General features: G+C 56.7%; 1 protein-coding gene across 2 annotated transcripts in view; it reads right to left on the reverse strand.

The window, feature by feature from the left end:
- MLLT1 (MLLT1 super elongation complex subunit) overlaps window positions 1-13,435 on the reverse strand; it is a 58,038-nt gene that overhangs the window by 39,502 nt on the left and 5,101 nt on the right. For both annotated transcript variants that reach the window (XM_023644566.2, XM_023644564.2), the window contains exons 2-3: window positions 9,107-9,287; window positions 640-722 (exon numbers count right to left, since the gene is read on the reverse strand). In XM_023644566.2, the coding sequence (XP_023500334.1) occupies window positions 640-722; window positions 9,107-9,287 (264 nt within the window). The remainder of the gene's footprint in view (window positions 1-639; window positions 723-9,106; window positions 9,288-13,435) is intronic.

The following is a 13,435-nucleotide window of genomic DNA, read 5'->3' on the forward strand; positions in this document are numbered from 1 at the left end:
CCCGAACGGACTAAGACGACACGCGTATTCCTTCTGCTATAAATGTGTAGGAAATACGCGTGGCGGAAAATGAAACAAAAGCCCCTGTGATGCCACCACTCAGATTACCCTCGCTACCATTTCTGATGTATACAATTCCTTTTTTCTATAAATAACATACAGATAACTTGCTATTTTCATTTGACAATACTAAAAACACTTCCCCCGGCCCCAGGTTATCAAAGATTCTGTTCAGAAGATGCTCCATAAATTTAGCCCCAGTCACATCCTGGTGGACATTTAGGCAATTTCCGGATCTTTGCCACTACTCAGGCCCGGTGACCAACCCTCCAGGACCATCCATGGAACCTGGCCTGTCACGGTAGGTCGCTGCTGACTCAGGGGACCAGGCACGTTTTCAGGGCGGCTGCACGGGAAGTGGCCCGGGAGCTCCCCGGAAGCCCTCCTGCCTGCCATCAGAGCAAGCCCGGGTCGCCAGCCCTGCCTTCCAGGGGGAGATGGACACACTGCTTCGCCCACCCGCGCTCTAACATGGATGCCTCTGCCTCCGAGATCCCAACGTCCTGGTGGCCGCCCCTCGCTGGTCTGACTTCCTGTGTGTGAAGTGTGCATCCCTCGGCCACCTCTCCAGGATCCTACCTTGTTTTTGAAGTACACCTCGATGGGCATGATGAAGCCAGCGTAACCCGACTCCTCCACCTTGTAGGGGGGCTCCTTGCACACTAAAAAGGAAGGGAAAACGCATGGTCAGCTCCCCGCCTGTTCAAAGGCCCCGCCGCCAGCAGCAACAGCGAACCACCCTCCCTGCCTCCTCTCTGTGCTTCAGAGGCCCGCTGGACTGAGGATTCTCAGAAGGCCGGCGCCCCCAGGAGCACCAAATCCCCCGCCAAAGGGGGCACCGGAACAAGAAGGGCAGAGGAGAAAGGTGAGCTGGTCACACCCCAGATCGAGAGCAGAGGGGGCCGGAGACGAGCTCAGGAGAGCAGCGGAGCCAGCCACAGCCGCGCACGGGCAACTGACTCAGGGCACGTGAGTGTGACTGGGGCAAGGGGACACCCGGGGGGCCAGTCGCCCAGGCAGGGCAGTGCCCTCCACAGCATCCACCTCCTTCCACCGCTCTCTCAGACACAGGACGTGATGCCGGGAGATGGAGGCGGTCCCATCCCAGCCTGCGACTCCCTCCGGGTTCCATTTTAGTGCATGACAAAAGCCTAACCGACTCGTTTACCCCAGAGATTGAAACAACAATGAAAAGTTGAAACCCAGAAGAACAGCAAAGTATAGGTAAAATAAACTCTCGCAAGCTCGCCCTCCAGAAGGAACCGACAATGTTTTGACACTTACGCTGTCACTGTGCAAGTAACATGCGACATTCTTCTCCCGCTTCTAAGAAAAAAGTCAGAACACTACCCATCGGATTCCCGTCCTCCACCCTCCCTCCCAGGAGGCAACGACTGTTGGGAGACAGAACACACACCCTGCACTGCTAAGCCCTTCGTGCACGTGTGTCTGGACTGTAAGGTAAACCTTAAGTGGGCCAGAAATTGCCAGAAAACAGCGCATGGAACAAATGAAACATGACTTTTTTAAATTAAAACACTACAAGAGTTTTCTTAACAAAAAAAAAAAAAACTTCAGCTCTCAACTATCTCGTCGAGTATCATGTATCTCACATGTCTCCCGGATCTCAGATACCGTCCAAACAAGGCTGGCAAGCAGGGGGGTGTGGGATACCGAGGGCCCCTCGGGCTGGCTGGGCAGCCTTGCACCGGCCCCCAGTCCTCGGACCGCAGGCAGCAGGGGAGCAGCCCGGCCACCAGGGCCCCACAGTGCTCACAGTGTGTACCTACGGTTCCAGCCTGCACCCCTCTGGAGGCAAAGCTGTGGCGAGCAGGACCGTGCACGCAGCTGGGGGGCAAGGCCAGCTCAACTGACTGCCTGCCCCCCCAGGGCGGGGGAAAGGCACTCCTCAAACGGCCACAGGACCCACAACAGCACAGCCTCCTGGAGATCAGCAGTGGCCCCGGCTGCCTCTGTTGAGCAGCCTCTCAACACTGTCACCTGCCATCAGGACCTGCACATGAATCCTTATTGCCACCAAGCACAGCAGTGACTGCGTTCCTTCATTCATTCCTTCACTCCACCATCACAGTGCCAGGTGCAGGATGTTGACACAGGCCAAGTAGGGGACACCTCTTGTCCCTCGTAGCCTACTCTCGGGGGTGGCATCACCCTCAGTCAGTGGCATCACCTGCAAGTAAGGAGCAGCTCTCCCATGGGACAATGGGCCAGGTCAATAGGTGGTTGACCCAGGTAACCTGGGGACGCCGTCCTGGGTGACCCCAGCCCCAAATCTCTATTCCAAACAGTCTCTTCCTGCTCCTAGGCCATCGTCCCATGGGTGCTGGATGGGAACATCAGATGCTGCCCATCCCAAAGCACCTCCTCATCCCCTCCTAAATCTGCACCTCCCCAGCGTCCCGCAGCTCAGGACCCAGGCTATCCGCCACTCACCCAAGGCCTGAGGTCACGCACACGCCTCCCTCTCCCACAGCTCCCCGCAGCAAGCGCTATCAGGCCCGCCTCGAGAAGACTCTGAGCGCGTCCCACCACCCCGGCATCCTGTGTCTCTGCTCCAGCCCAGGCGCCACCTCTCACGTGGGTTACTGCCCGGCACCTCACTGGCCGTCCTGCCTCACGCTCGTTCCTGAGCATCCTCCGCACAGGCAGCTGGAAGGATCATCCTAAATCACAAATCTGTCCCCTGGTGGCTACCCACTGCCCTCAGGGCCAAGTCTGACCCCTCGAGGGGGCCTGCCAGGCGCTTCATCACCTCCAGCCTCATTTCTCACAAGCCTGGCCTTGAGTCCTAGGATCCAGCCACACTGATCCTCTGAGATCACAGATCCCCTCCTCCAGGACCCCTTCTCTGAGCAGCCACCCCATTTCCAGGTCATGTGTCCTGTGTCACTCGACCACAGGCCTCTGTGCTTGCTCTGTCCACTTTTCTCAGTCCCCACCTCTGGCCTACAAGTGCCGGCTCACTCAGCGTTACATCCACAGGGATGGAACCAGGGCCAGACCTTCCGAAAGCATTCAAGAAACATCTGTCAAATACTGCTGAGCGGGCCACACGCCTCCGGTGGGTCCTCCACCCAAGTGAGGCGCTGGTCCAGGACAGGAAGTAACCTGGACAGAGAGGCAGGTCACGGCCGCCTCTCTGCGAGTCTCTGGACCGTCTGAGCAGACTGAGAGGGAAGTGGGGTCTCTTAGGGGGTCCGCACGAGAGCCGCCCACCTGGTGCTTTGCTCGCCCACACCGACTGGGCGCTGTGTTGTCTGTCCGTTGCGCCCAGGGTCAGCCCAGGGCCGGAACCGCGGGCCCTCGAGTACTGAACTCATGACTCCAGGATGGAAAGTGGGAGACGAGCAGGCGGGGATGGGGCCTGACCTCGCTACACAATCCCCCGACCCAGGAGGGTGGTGTGAGTGGTCCAGGCCCGGGAGGGGCCTGGGGACTTGCTGCACACTGAGCCCACGCCCACCTCCTCCCCACCCGCCCCCAGGCTGAAGGCCGTCAGCCCTTAGGGTCCACCTCCTGGCAGGGACAGACCTGGTTCCCCCTGCCCTCTGACCTCCAGGTCTCCTACTTCCGCTGAGGGCAGTATTCCTTCCAATACACACGTCACATCTGATCTCGACGTCCCTAGCAGACTACAAAGCCCTCCAGGGAAGGGACGCTGTCCTATGCTTCTCAACCTCCCTCCAAACACGACAGGCCCTCCAAGGCTGAAGAATGGCCATCCCCTCAGAGACACAGAGGAGGGGCCATGGAATATGGGCTTCCGGACCAATACAGAGCTGCACTCACCTGCTCACCTGCTGTCCCACCTGAGAGCCACGGCCACCAAAGTGAGACAAAGATGACAGGAAATAAAGCCAGTGGGGTGAAGAGGGACAGAGATGATGTGAGCAGTCGAGAAATTTCTAGAAGGCAGAAAGTGGATGAGAGCATACTCGGCAACGAGACAGGAAGAAGAAGGTACAGCCCAGAACATGCCATGGGGCGCTGTGGGGCAGGCGACAGCCCGCTGGTGCGGAACCCCGAGAGGCCTGGGCGGCGCCTCCACGGGCTCCAAGTTGGGGGGGGTGGGGGAAGAGGCTGCCGAGGGCGGGCAAGGGGTCTCTTCCTGGGGTGAGGAACATGCTCTGGAGCCAGTGGTGACGGCTGCACAACTTCAGGAACACGCTGAAATCACTGAATCGTACACACTACAAGGGGGAAGTTTATCATGTGTGACTTCTAGCCCAGTATAGCAGCAATTAAAAAAGCCACATGGAGAGGCTCTACTCAGAGCCACAGCCCCAGGGATGCCCCGCCATCTACCCCCACCCAGGCTCGGGCAGGCAAATTCCCCCTGGGGAAATCCAGATGGTTCCACGTCTTGAGAGCAGAGTCAACCGTCCGGAGGACGTTACAGCTCACGGTACAAAAGTGAAGCCCAGAGCAAAGCCCTGCTTGCTCAGGACCCTGGGGGCCTGGCTCCTGACCAGAAGCCCACTGGTCAACGGGACCCGCCCTGCCCTAAACGGAGCGCTCAGGAAGATTCCACCTGCAGCAAAGAGCCCAAGGAGACAGGAGCAATTTGGTGGCCACAAGAGAACTCGGGAAACAGCAAAAAACCCCAAAAACCTAGAGCGAATGTCCTCAGATCCGAGAGATGCCCAACAAGTAAAAACAAGATACTTTAAAAAAGGAAAATTGGAGGTAAGAAACGGCTCCTAGATATTGCAAACACGGCTCTTACAGTTTTATAACACAATGTCGAGGAAAATAAAGTCAAGGAAATCTCCCAGCAGGCAGAGCAAAAAGACTCTTTTTGTAAAGGGTGAGATGTGGAGACACAATTCAGCAGATGAAGAACGGCTAACAGCAGCTGATACTTACAAAGCACCTACTGCGTGCCAGGCACGACTCTCAGCGGCGCACACGCATGAACTCATTTAATCCTGACAACCACCTCACGAGGCACAGCCAGTTGTTCCCATTTTACAGACGAAAAGATTCAGACGTAGGGAAGTTAAGTAGTGAGCACCCCAGCAGGAGAAAATAAATGGACAGAAAGAAACTGTCAAAGAAACAGAAGAAAACTTTCCAGAGCGAAAATGAAGGACACCAAATGTCCAACACGGTGAACAAACAAAGAAAACCCCAGACACAATGTCATAAAGAAGCCCTAAATGCTTCTTGAGGGAAAAGAAACAGGTCATCTGCAATAGCCTGAGAACCTGCTGGCATCAGACTTCTCAGAAGACGTCAAAGCGATACTGTCAAAACGCCTAAGTCGGGGGCCAGCCCAGTGGCGTAGTGGCTAAGCTCGGGCGCTCCACTTTGGCAGCCCAGGGTTTGCAGGTTTGGATCCCGGGCGTGGACCTACACACCACTCATCTAACAAGGCTGTGGTGGCGTCCCACAAATAAAATAAGACGACTGGCACCAATATTAGCTCAGCGACAATCTTCCTCAAGTGAAAAGAGGAAGACTGGCAACACATGTTACAATCTTCCTCACCAAAAGAAACCAAAAAACAAAAAACCCAACTCTAAGTGATGGTCATTCTCAAACCAGAATATTATATCCAACCAAACTCATTCAAGTGTGACAACAGAGTAACAGCCCTTTCAAATATACTAGGTGTCAAAGAGTTTATTTCCCACACACCTTTCTAGGAATCTGCTAAGTAATTAATCTCTTGGGACATTACTTGAGAAATTACTCCAGTAAAACAAGAAAATAAACCAAAACACAGTAATAAATAAACTCCCCAGGAGAAGCGTACAGGAAAGTCCCGGGGCAATGGCTAAAGAGGTGGCCTGGCGAGGAGCCAGTCCTGATTAGAGAAGGAAGACGGAGAGAGCCAGAGGAAACATCCCGGCGAAAACACGCCACCGACAAACGAGTTGAGTGGGAGGACGCGAAACAGGTGAAGCACTTTAGACGACAAAGACACAGGATGAGGGGCAAAAGCAACAGCAGAGCGTATTCATAAAGCCACGGCCCGAACGTGATGCAAAGGAAAGAGGGCCACATTTTAACCAAGAAGGACAAAAAAAGAACCCATCTCATTTTGACATGACCTTGAGCGGCCTCCCGGGGGGCCCAGAGTTCAAAGGGAGGATGTGGGAAATCCTGGCATCCCGACCAGCCTGACAGTGAACAGAGTCAGGAGAGTCGACGCCGTTTGCTGGTCTCGAACTTTCACACTCAGTCTCCGAGCCGCGAGCAGAAGGCTTGGCTCCTGTTCAACAACCTCAACAATGTCAAGTGTAGCTCCCGAAAGGAGAGGTGTAAGGTTCAAGGAAAGATAAGGGGGCACACTACCTTCTCTTCCTGAGCGGAAAGTCAGAAGACATGGACCAAAGCTGACCCGGCTGAAGAACCCACCCATGCGCTCAACAAACATTTAGTAAGAGCCTTCTGCCTCCTTTCAGCTCGGGGGAGAGAGCAGCACAACAGAGCAGACGCAAAGCTCCCACCCGGGGGACGGGGCAAGATGGACATGATTAATGAAACATATAATACGTCAACACGGTGCTGAGGAGAAGAGCAAAACAGAAAGACGGCTCAGAAGCATGTGGCTGAGTAGGTGCTCTGAGCAAAGAAACTTCGATTTAGACCCGGATTCTGCGGAGGGTCCCGAAGATAAGCAGGTTCGCTCATTATGCAAAGTCACAAAGACAATTGCAGCAAAATGAGTCCCTGGACCCTGAGACACTTAGAGGCGGTGGTGGACAAAAGGTGTCGGAGCTTACGGAAAAGCCTAACTTTCACGCCCGGAAGTTAATAAATGGTTTTTTTTACTTGAAAAATCAAGAACTAAGAAGCAAATTAGCTTCTATTAATTTAAGGTGTTAAGGAAGGACACCATCCAGAAAGCACCAGAAGGCTGCCCTGGAGTTTGGAGAGGTACGGCTGCGATGGGACGGGAAATGCCAATTTCCCACCTTGCACACTTCTGCTCCGTTTGTTATGTGTTTTATTTAAAAGATACTTTCTGGGGCCGGCCCGGTGGCGTAGAGATTAAGTTCGCGTGCTCCGCTTCAGCGGCTCAGGGTTCGCAGGTTTGAATCCCGGACACGGACCTAGCACTGCTCATCAAGACACGCTGTGGCGACATCACACATAAAATAGAGGAAGATGGGCAACAGATGTTAGCTCAGGGCCAATCTTCCTCACACAGAAAAAAGGAAACAATAAAAAAGAGATACTTTCTAAGTACATAAGCTATCATTTCAGAGGCTGGAGTCTGGTAAGAAATTCGCTCCTCTTGAACCTGACCCATTTGTACTGAGGACAAACAGTGAACAGGGCACTCACTACTGGATACATTTGAAGCAGCGGCCGTCTGTGCACAGGCTGCACACAGGCTTTGCAACAAGCACCCTGCTGTCACGAGCAGAGCGCACGGCACAGAGCGAGCGATAAGTACGGCCACTATTAATGTTTCTTCTAGCCGCTTGGTCACTGACCCAGTGGGGGACGAAGAGGAAATTAACAGCCTAAAGGCGGCTGGAAATCACCATCCTGGACCCATTCTGGAGAAAAGCGGAGAGGGCGGGTGAGGGAGACGGCGAAGGAGGACCTGGAGGGGAGGCCGCCTGAGCAAACGGGCGAGGGAGGCAGCCAGCCACAGCTTTTACTTGGCCGTCAGCACGAAGGGGACCACAGACGACGCCTGGATGAATGGGCGTGGCTGAGAGCCAATAAAAACAGGCAGCGCCCACCCAGCCCGGGCCCCAGGGTGCGGAACCCTGCTTTAAAGCTCAGCGGGAGCCTGAAAGCCATGTGCCCACGTCAGCACTGTATCTGCTTTCCTCCACGAGGCTCGGAGCGGAAGGAAGGAAGAGGGGAGAACGGGAAGGCTCAGAAGAGAAGTGAGGGAAAGGGGTAGCTGAACGCTGACGGAAGGCCCCAGAAGAGAAAGAAACGGCTACCAGGCCACCAGGAATCTCGAGTTGACGTCCCTTCTGAACCAGAAGTTTCTGCTTCGGGAACATGTGTCATTTCCCCACTCGACTGTGAGCCACTTGCTGGCCCAGGCCCCCAGGCCACTTGCTGCTCCTGCTTCAGTGTGAGACCATCCATGCTGGCTCAGGGGTCCCCCCCCAGGGCCCTGACCCACTGGCCTGCAAGCCGAGGGGTCAGCAGCCGGGCAGGGGCTCGCCCGCCCCCAACGGTGGGGACTCAGTAGCCGGCAAACACACTCAGCCTCGGTCCCCAGAGCTCACAGGACGGCCACCAACTTTGTTCCCAAATTCCCCGTCAAATTCCCCAGGAAGTGTTCTCTGATGCCCTGAGCTGTGAGAGTTCCCATCTCAGCCATCAGGCTGCCAGGCCCCCGGGCCCCCGATCTTACTGGGAGGCGTGAATGAGGCCCTCATGCTTAACAAGGAGCACCTCTCATGCTTTTTTTTTTGGAGGAAGATTAGCCCTGAGCTAACATCTGCTCCCAATCCTCCTCTTTTTGCTGAGGAAGACTGGCCCTGAGCTAACACCCGTGCTCATCTTCCTCTGCTTTATATGTGGGACGCCTACCATAGCATGGCGTGCCAAGCAGTGCCATGTCCGCACCCGGGATCCAAACCGGCGAACCCAGGGCAGCTGAAGCAGGACATGTGAACTTAATTGCTGCGCCACCAGGGTGGCCCCCTCTCATGCCTTCTGCCCCAAACACCATGACTTCTTCAGATGGCCTCTCACGAGCATGGGTCCAGGAAGCCACCTCCGATCTCTTACCAGGCAGGCACCCGTGGCCCTTCCCACCACTACCACTGAGTCCGCTCTCTGGACACTCCTCAGAGCCCGAGTCTGGGTGATGACACAAGACACGGTCACCACCTGCTTTGGGTTTTTTGTAGGATTAAGTCAATGGCCGAAGGAGAGCAGAAAGGAGGGAGGGGGCCCGTGTTAGGGTCAGAGAAGGGCTGCATCCCAGCTGGGTGGCTTCTCAGCAGCGTGCGGAGGGCCCGAGCCGGGAGCTCACGGCGTGGGCCCTGCTCTCCCTGGGGAGGGGAGGGGGATGACCGGCTGGGGCTGGGGCACTCACCGCGCTTGGGCTTGGGGAAGCTGTCATGCAGCCGGAAGACCACCTTCTCCACGAAGTGCTGGATCTCACATTGCTCGGGGCCGCGGACGAACACCATCCAGTCGTGCGTGAACCCCTCCGTGGTGGGCTTCTTGCGCAGTTGGGCGCGGTGTCCCAGCTCTAACTTGACCTGGACAGTGCACTGGCGGGAGAAAGGCGAGCACACGATCAGTGTGACGCCCAGAGCAGGGGACTGCAAGCTGTCCCACCCCGTCACCTACAAGGGCTGCAGGAAATGAGAAGACCCCGAGGAGTGCCCCCAGGCTTCCGAGCCAGTGACCCCTCCCCGTCCTCCCTCTCATCCTCTCCATGCCGGTGCACGGCCTCGCTGCTATTCCTCCAACAAATGCTCAGTTCATTCCTGCCTCAGGACCCTGGCACCTGCTGCCCCCTCTGCCCTGGAGACTCTTCCTCTAGGCCTTCCCATGGCTGGCTCCTTCCAGTCACTGAGGTCTCAGTGGCTCAGCTGTTGCCTCCCCAGGGAAGCCTTCCCTGACCACCCAATCTGAACACAGTTCTGTGTCCCCCCGACGCCTGTCACTCTTCATCACATCGTCTGCCATCTCAGCATTTTTCACTGTCGGAACTCATCACGCGGTCCGGAGTGCAATTACCTCATCTGCAGGCGAGGAACCCCACCTGTAGAGTGAGCTGGGCCGAGGCACATGTGACGTGGCTCAGCTGGCAGGGGGCGGCCCGGATTCAAGCCCAGGGGTATGCCCCCCAGGGCCTGCTCCCTTGGCACCTCTGCCATCGTGCCTCCCTGGTCAAGCCCCCCAAGTTTCCTAGTAAAGCATTTTCGTCCTCCTCCGCCCTCCAGGGTGCCTCCTGGAGAACAGAGACCCTCGGGGTCCAGAGTCCTTGCACCCACTTGGCTCCAAAAGCAGAACAGTGGCTCACAGCGAGAATGGAGGGGCAAGAAGCCACGTGGGGCCAGGTCCCAGGCGGACCTGCAGCCTCGACTGCCAGGTTCCCCTCTTTGAAACGTGTCTGATGCTCTGCCTGCCCTGGAGCATAAGGCAGCTCGTACAGGCTCCACTCCACTGCACACAAAGCCACAGACCTTCAAAGCACTCGCTACACCCGGGTGGGCCAGCACCTCTGACGAGGAAGCTACTGCAAACACCCGCTCTGGTCCGTCCCATCCCCCCCGACTCCTCGTGGACACAGACTGACACCTAGTATCCAGTGCAAGAATGTTACGAGGCAGCAGAGGCCACGCGGACACTTGGTCCCAAGTGCTCCGATAACCAGGAGCAGGCCAGGCAGAGGCGGCAACCCCACACTTTCCAAACGAAGCTCCCACGCTGGGCTCCGTCAGCCGGCCCTCCCTCCAGCCAACCAGGCTCCCGGGCCCCAGCCCAGAAGCCTCCCGCTCTGCATTCCCACCCCCTTCCCACCCCGTGCACCCCACGGCCAGTGCCTCCTGTGCCTGCCTCTGCTCTGACATTCCCAGACCCCGTCGAGACCCCACCAGCAGTGTCCTCTCTCCCTCTTCGCCCTCCTATGCTGCTCAGTCACTGCCTGACAGCAGGACAGACGGAGCCTATCGCTCACCCTGTTTCAAAGCTTTCGATGGTTCACCACTCCCTCAGAAGAAAGCCCAACACCTTGGCCTCCTCCCTCCATCTCCCCGGGTCTCCTCGGCCTCCTCCCTCCGTCTCCTCGGCCTCCTCCCTCCGTCTCCTCGGGTCTCCTAGGCCTCCTCCCTCCGTCTCCTTGGCCTCCTCCCTCCGTCTCCTCGGCCTCCTCCCTCCGTCTCCGAGGGTCTCCTCGGCCTCCTCCCTCCGTCTCCCACCTGTGTGTTTCCTCAAGTCTGATCTGAGATGCTCATCATTTTCCACTTTTTAACCCTTTTGAAGTCGGAGTGTACCCTGCAATGCACATGGAAGTCTCATGTATTGAGGGCCCACCCAAAGCACATACACACACACACTCACACACACGAAGCTGCTACTAAGCTGGTGGCATGCCTTACAGGCTCAGAACTGAGGAAGCACGGCAAATGCACACACCACATTCCAGCTCAATGGGTCACCAGCCATCCCAAAACACACCCGGAGCGTCCACCCTGTCCACCTCCGCTCCCTCTGGCCTGCAGCCTGGGCGCCCTACACTCATTTCTCTGCTCATGGAAATTCCACCCATCCCTTAGGGCTCAGCTCAAGTGCTACCTTCCCCAGAGCACCCTCTGATTGCCACACTGGAACCCACCAGCCCCTCAGAGTCCCACAGCAGTCTGTGGACCAACTCCGTGTGCCCACTCTGGCCCGCCCCGGCTGCTGGGCTGCCCGCTGCCGTCTCCTGGGGTCACACCTCACTTGTCCTTTGAGCCTCTATCTTGGAACCACAGTACACGAGGCATCAACAACGCTGCATGCATTAAACGAGAGCCTTCCTAGCTCAGCGAGCTCCGAGCAGTGCTCTCCAAGAGGGAAGGGCCAAGGTGGCAGATAAGGCCAGGGTGGTCCCGACGTCTGGAAGAGCTGGCAGGAGGCTCTGGGTACCGAGCAGGCCAGCTGTAAAAACAGGGAGTTCGTCGGCATAGACGACAGTGGAGGGGGCTCCACGGGAAAAGAGCAGGGCCTCGCATGGGCCGGGCCCACTGGGAGGAGGGGCAGCGACTGGGAGGGAGCGTTTAGATTCAACACAACAGAAATGACAGCCAATAGCAAGCGGCTGATGGATGCGAGGGAACAGCATCTGAGTAAAAGTACGCCAGCCATTCGTCCCCAGGCTGGGCTGAAGGCAGAAAAGGACAGATCAACAGCAAAAACAAGCCTGTGAGAAGGTGACCAGAGGGAGTGGCTGGAAAGGGAGTTTAAGTCGAGCCTGAAACGGGAGAGCTCTGAAAAGAGTGGAGGAGGAGAGACAAGGACACTCAAATAACTCCACGAGCCAGGTCGCTGGGATGCTGCCGAAGAGAAGCCATGGCGGGGCGGGGGACTGGGACATCCAAGAGGAAATACCCCACCAAAAGCTAGAGAGGGAGGACAACGGTCTGGATAAACAAGTAATGATCACATTGACCACAAGCATCTCTGTGCAGGGCGTTGCTCACGGACGACGAGCAGCATAAACAGAGCCAAACAATATTTACATTATCCCGAACGGGCTGCAAATCACCATACACACTTCTGTGTGTGTCACAAACTCTTTCTTTCTCCCTACAGTCTTCACACTGAGAAATCGGGAACGAATCCCTGGACCGCCGGGAGGGTTACAGGTGGAAAAGCAAATGGGTAGAATCGTAACAACAGTAACACACTTTGCAGATGACTTTCGCTTCTTTCGCGTTAACTCCTACGTAATGAGACGCCTCCTCCGAGTCTGTTATTCACGGATCCAGCGGCTCCAACCTCGGCTGCCTTCCCGGCACGTCTGATTACGGGGGGGTCCCACCCAGGGCACAGGAGCGGCAGAGCAGTGATTGTGAAAGAATGGAACACCACAGTGCCATCGGAGAGGGGGAAAACGCAAGCGCCAAAAAAACGCTCCGAAGGCCAAAGTAAACAGGAAGGTTCCGAAGCGGCGCTGGGGAATCTTTGCAGCCGGCAGGCCGTGCCCACAGCTCTGCCCGGGCAGCATCTATGCCCCAGGGGGCTGGCACCAGCTCAGCCCCGACAGCCCCCCAGGTTCAAGGTGCCAATGCCCGGCCTTCTGCACCCTGTGTATGCTGGTAGGGTCAGGAGAGGAGCACGCCCTCGAATTCTGGAATCTTCTAGGAAATAAAGGTGTGGGATTACACGGACTCTGGGCCACTATATGAAAAAAGAAATCACTGATTCAGTAAGACGTCCAAGCTACACTGAACTGGAGGCAAGCAGGCAGCTGAGCGCTGGCCTACTGCGTGGACTTGTCGAGTCACGATGGTTTATTAGCATGGCTAGGCCGATTCCAGCCCCAAGGTGCTCCCGTCTCCTGCCTTCTCCACCTGGACTTCCTCCCTGTCCCCCAGACCAAGAACGGAAACCAGTCAGTTCCTCTTTCTCCAGGAAGGGCGCCCGGGTAAAGGCTCAGGGCTGGTCGGGGGAAGCTCACCACCACCTCGGAACGGCGCATCTCACCAGTCCCGCCAGCTGCTCGTGGAACCTCCAGAGTGGAGGCTGGAAGTGGCCGGGCCTCAGTGCCTGCCATGTCCTGGCATCTTGGGGGCCACTGCACCACCCACTGGCCCAAGAAAAGCCCAGAACAAGGGGAACCTTCCAGGCCTGTCCCGGAAAGGGTTAACTGTTTCACTTACGGGAAATGTTCCCAAAGACCTGCAGATGAACGTGGAGCCTCAGGGGC

Source organism: Equus caballus, chromosome 7 (assembly GCF_041296265.1).
Source record: "Equus caballus isolate H_3958 breed thoroughbred chromosome 7, TB-T2T, whole genome shotgun sequence".
In the NCBI taxonomy this organism is placed as follows: domain Eukaryota; kingdom Metazoa; phylum Chordata; class Mammalia; order Perissodactyla; family Equidae; genus Equus; species Equus caballus.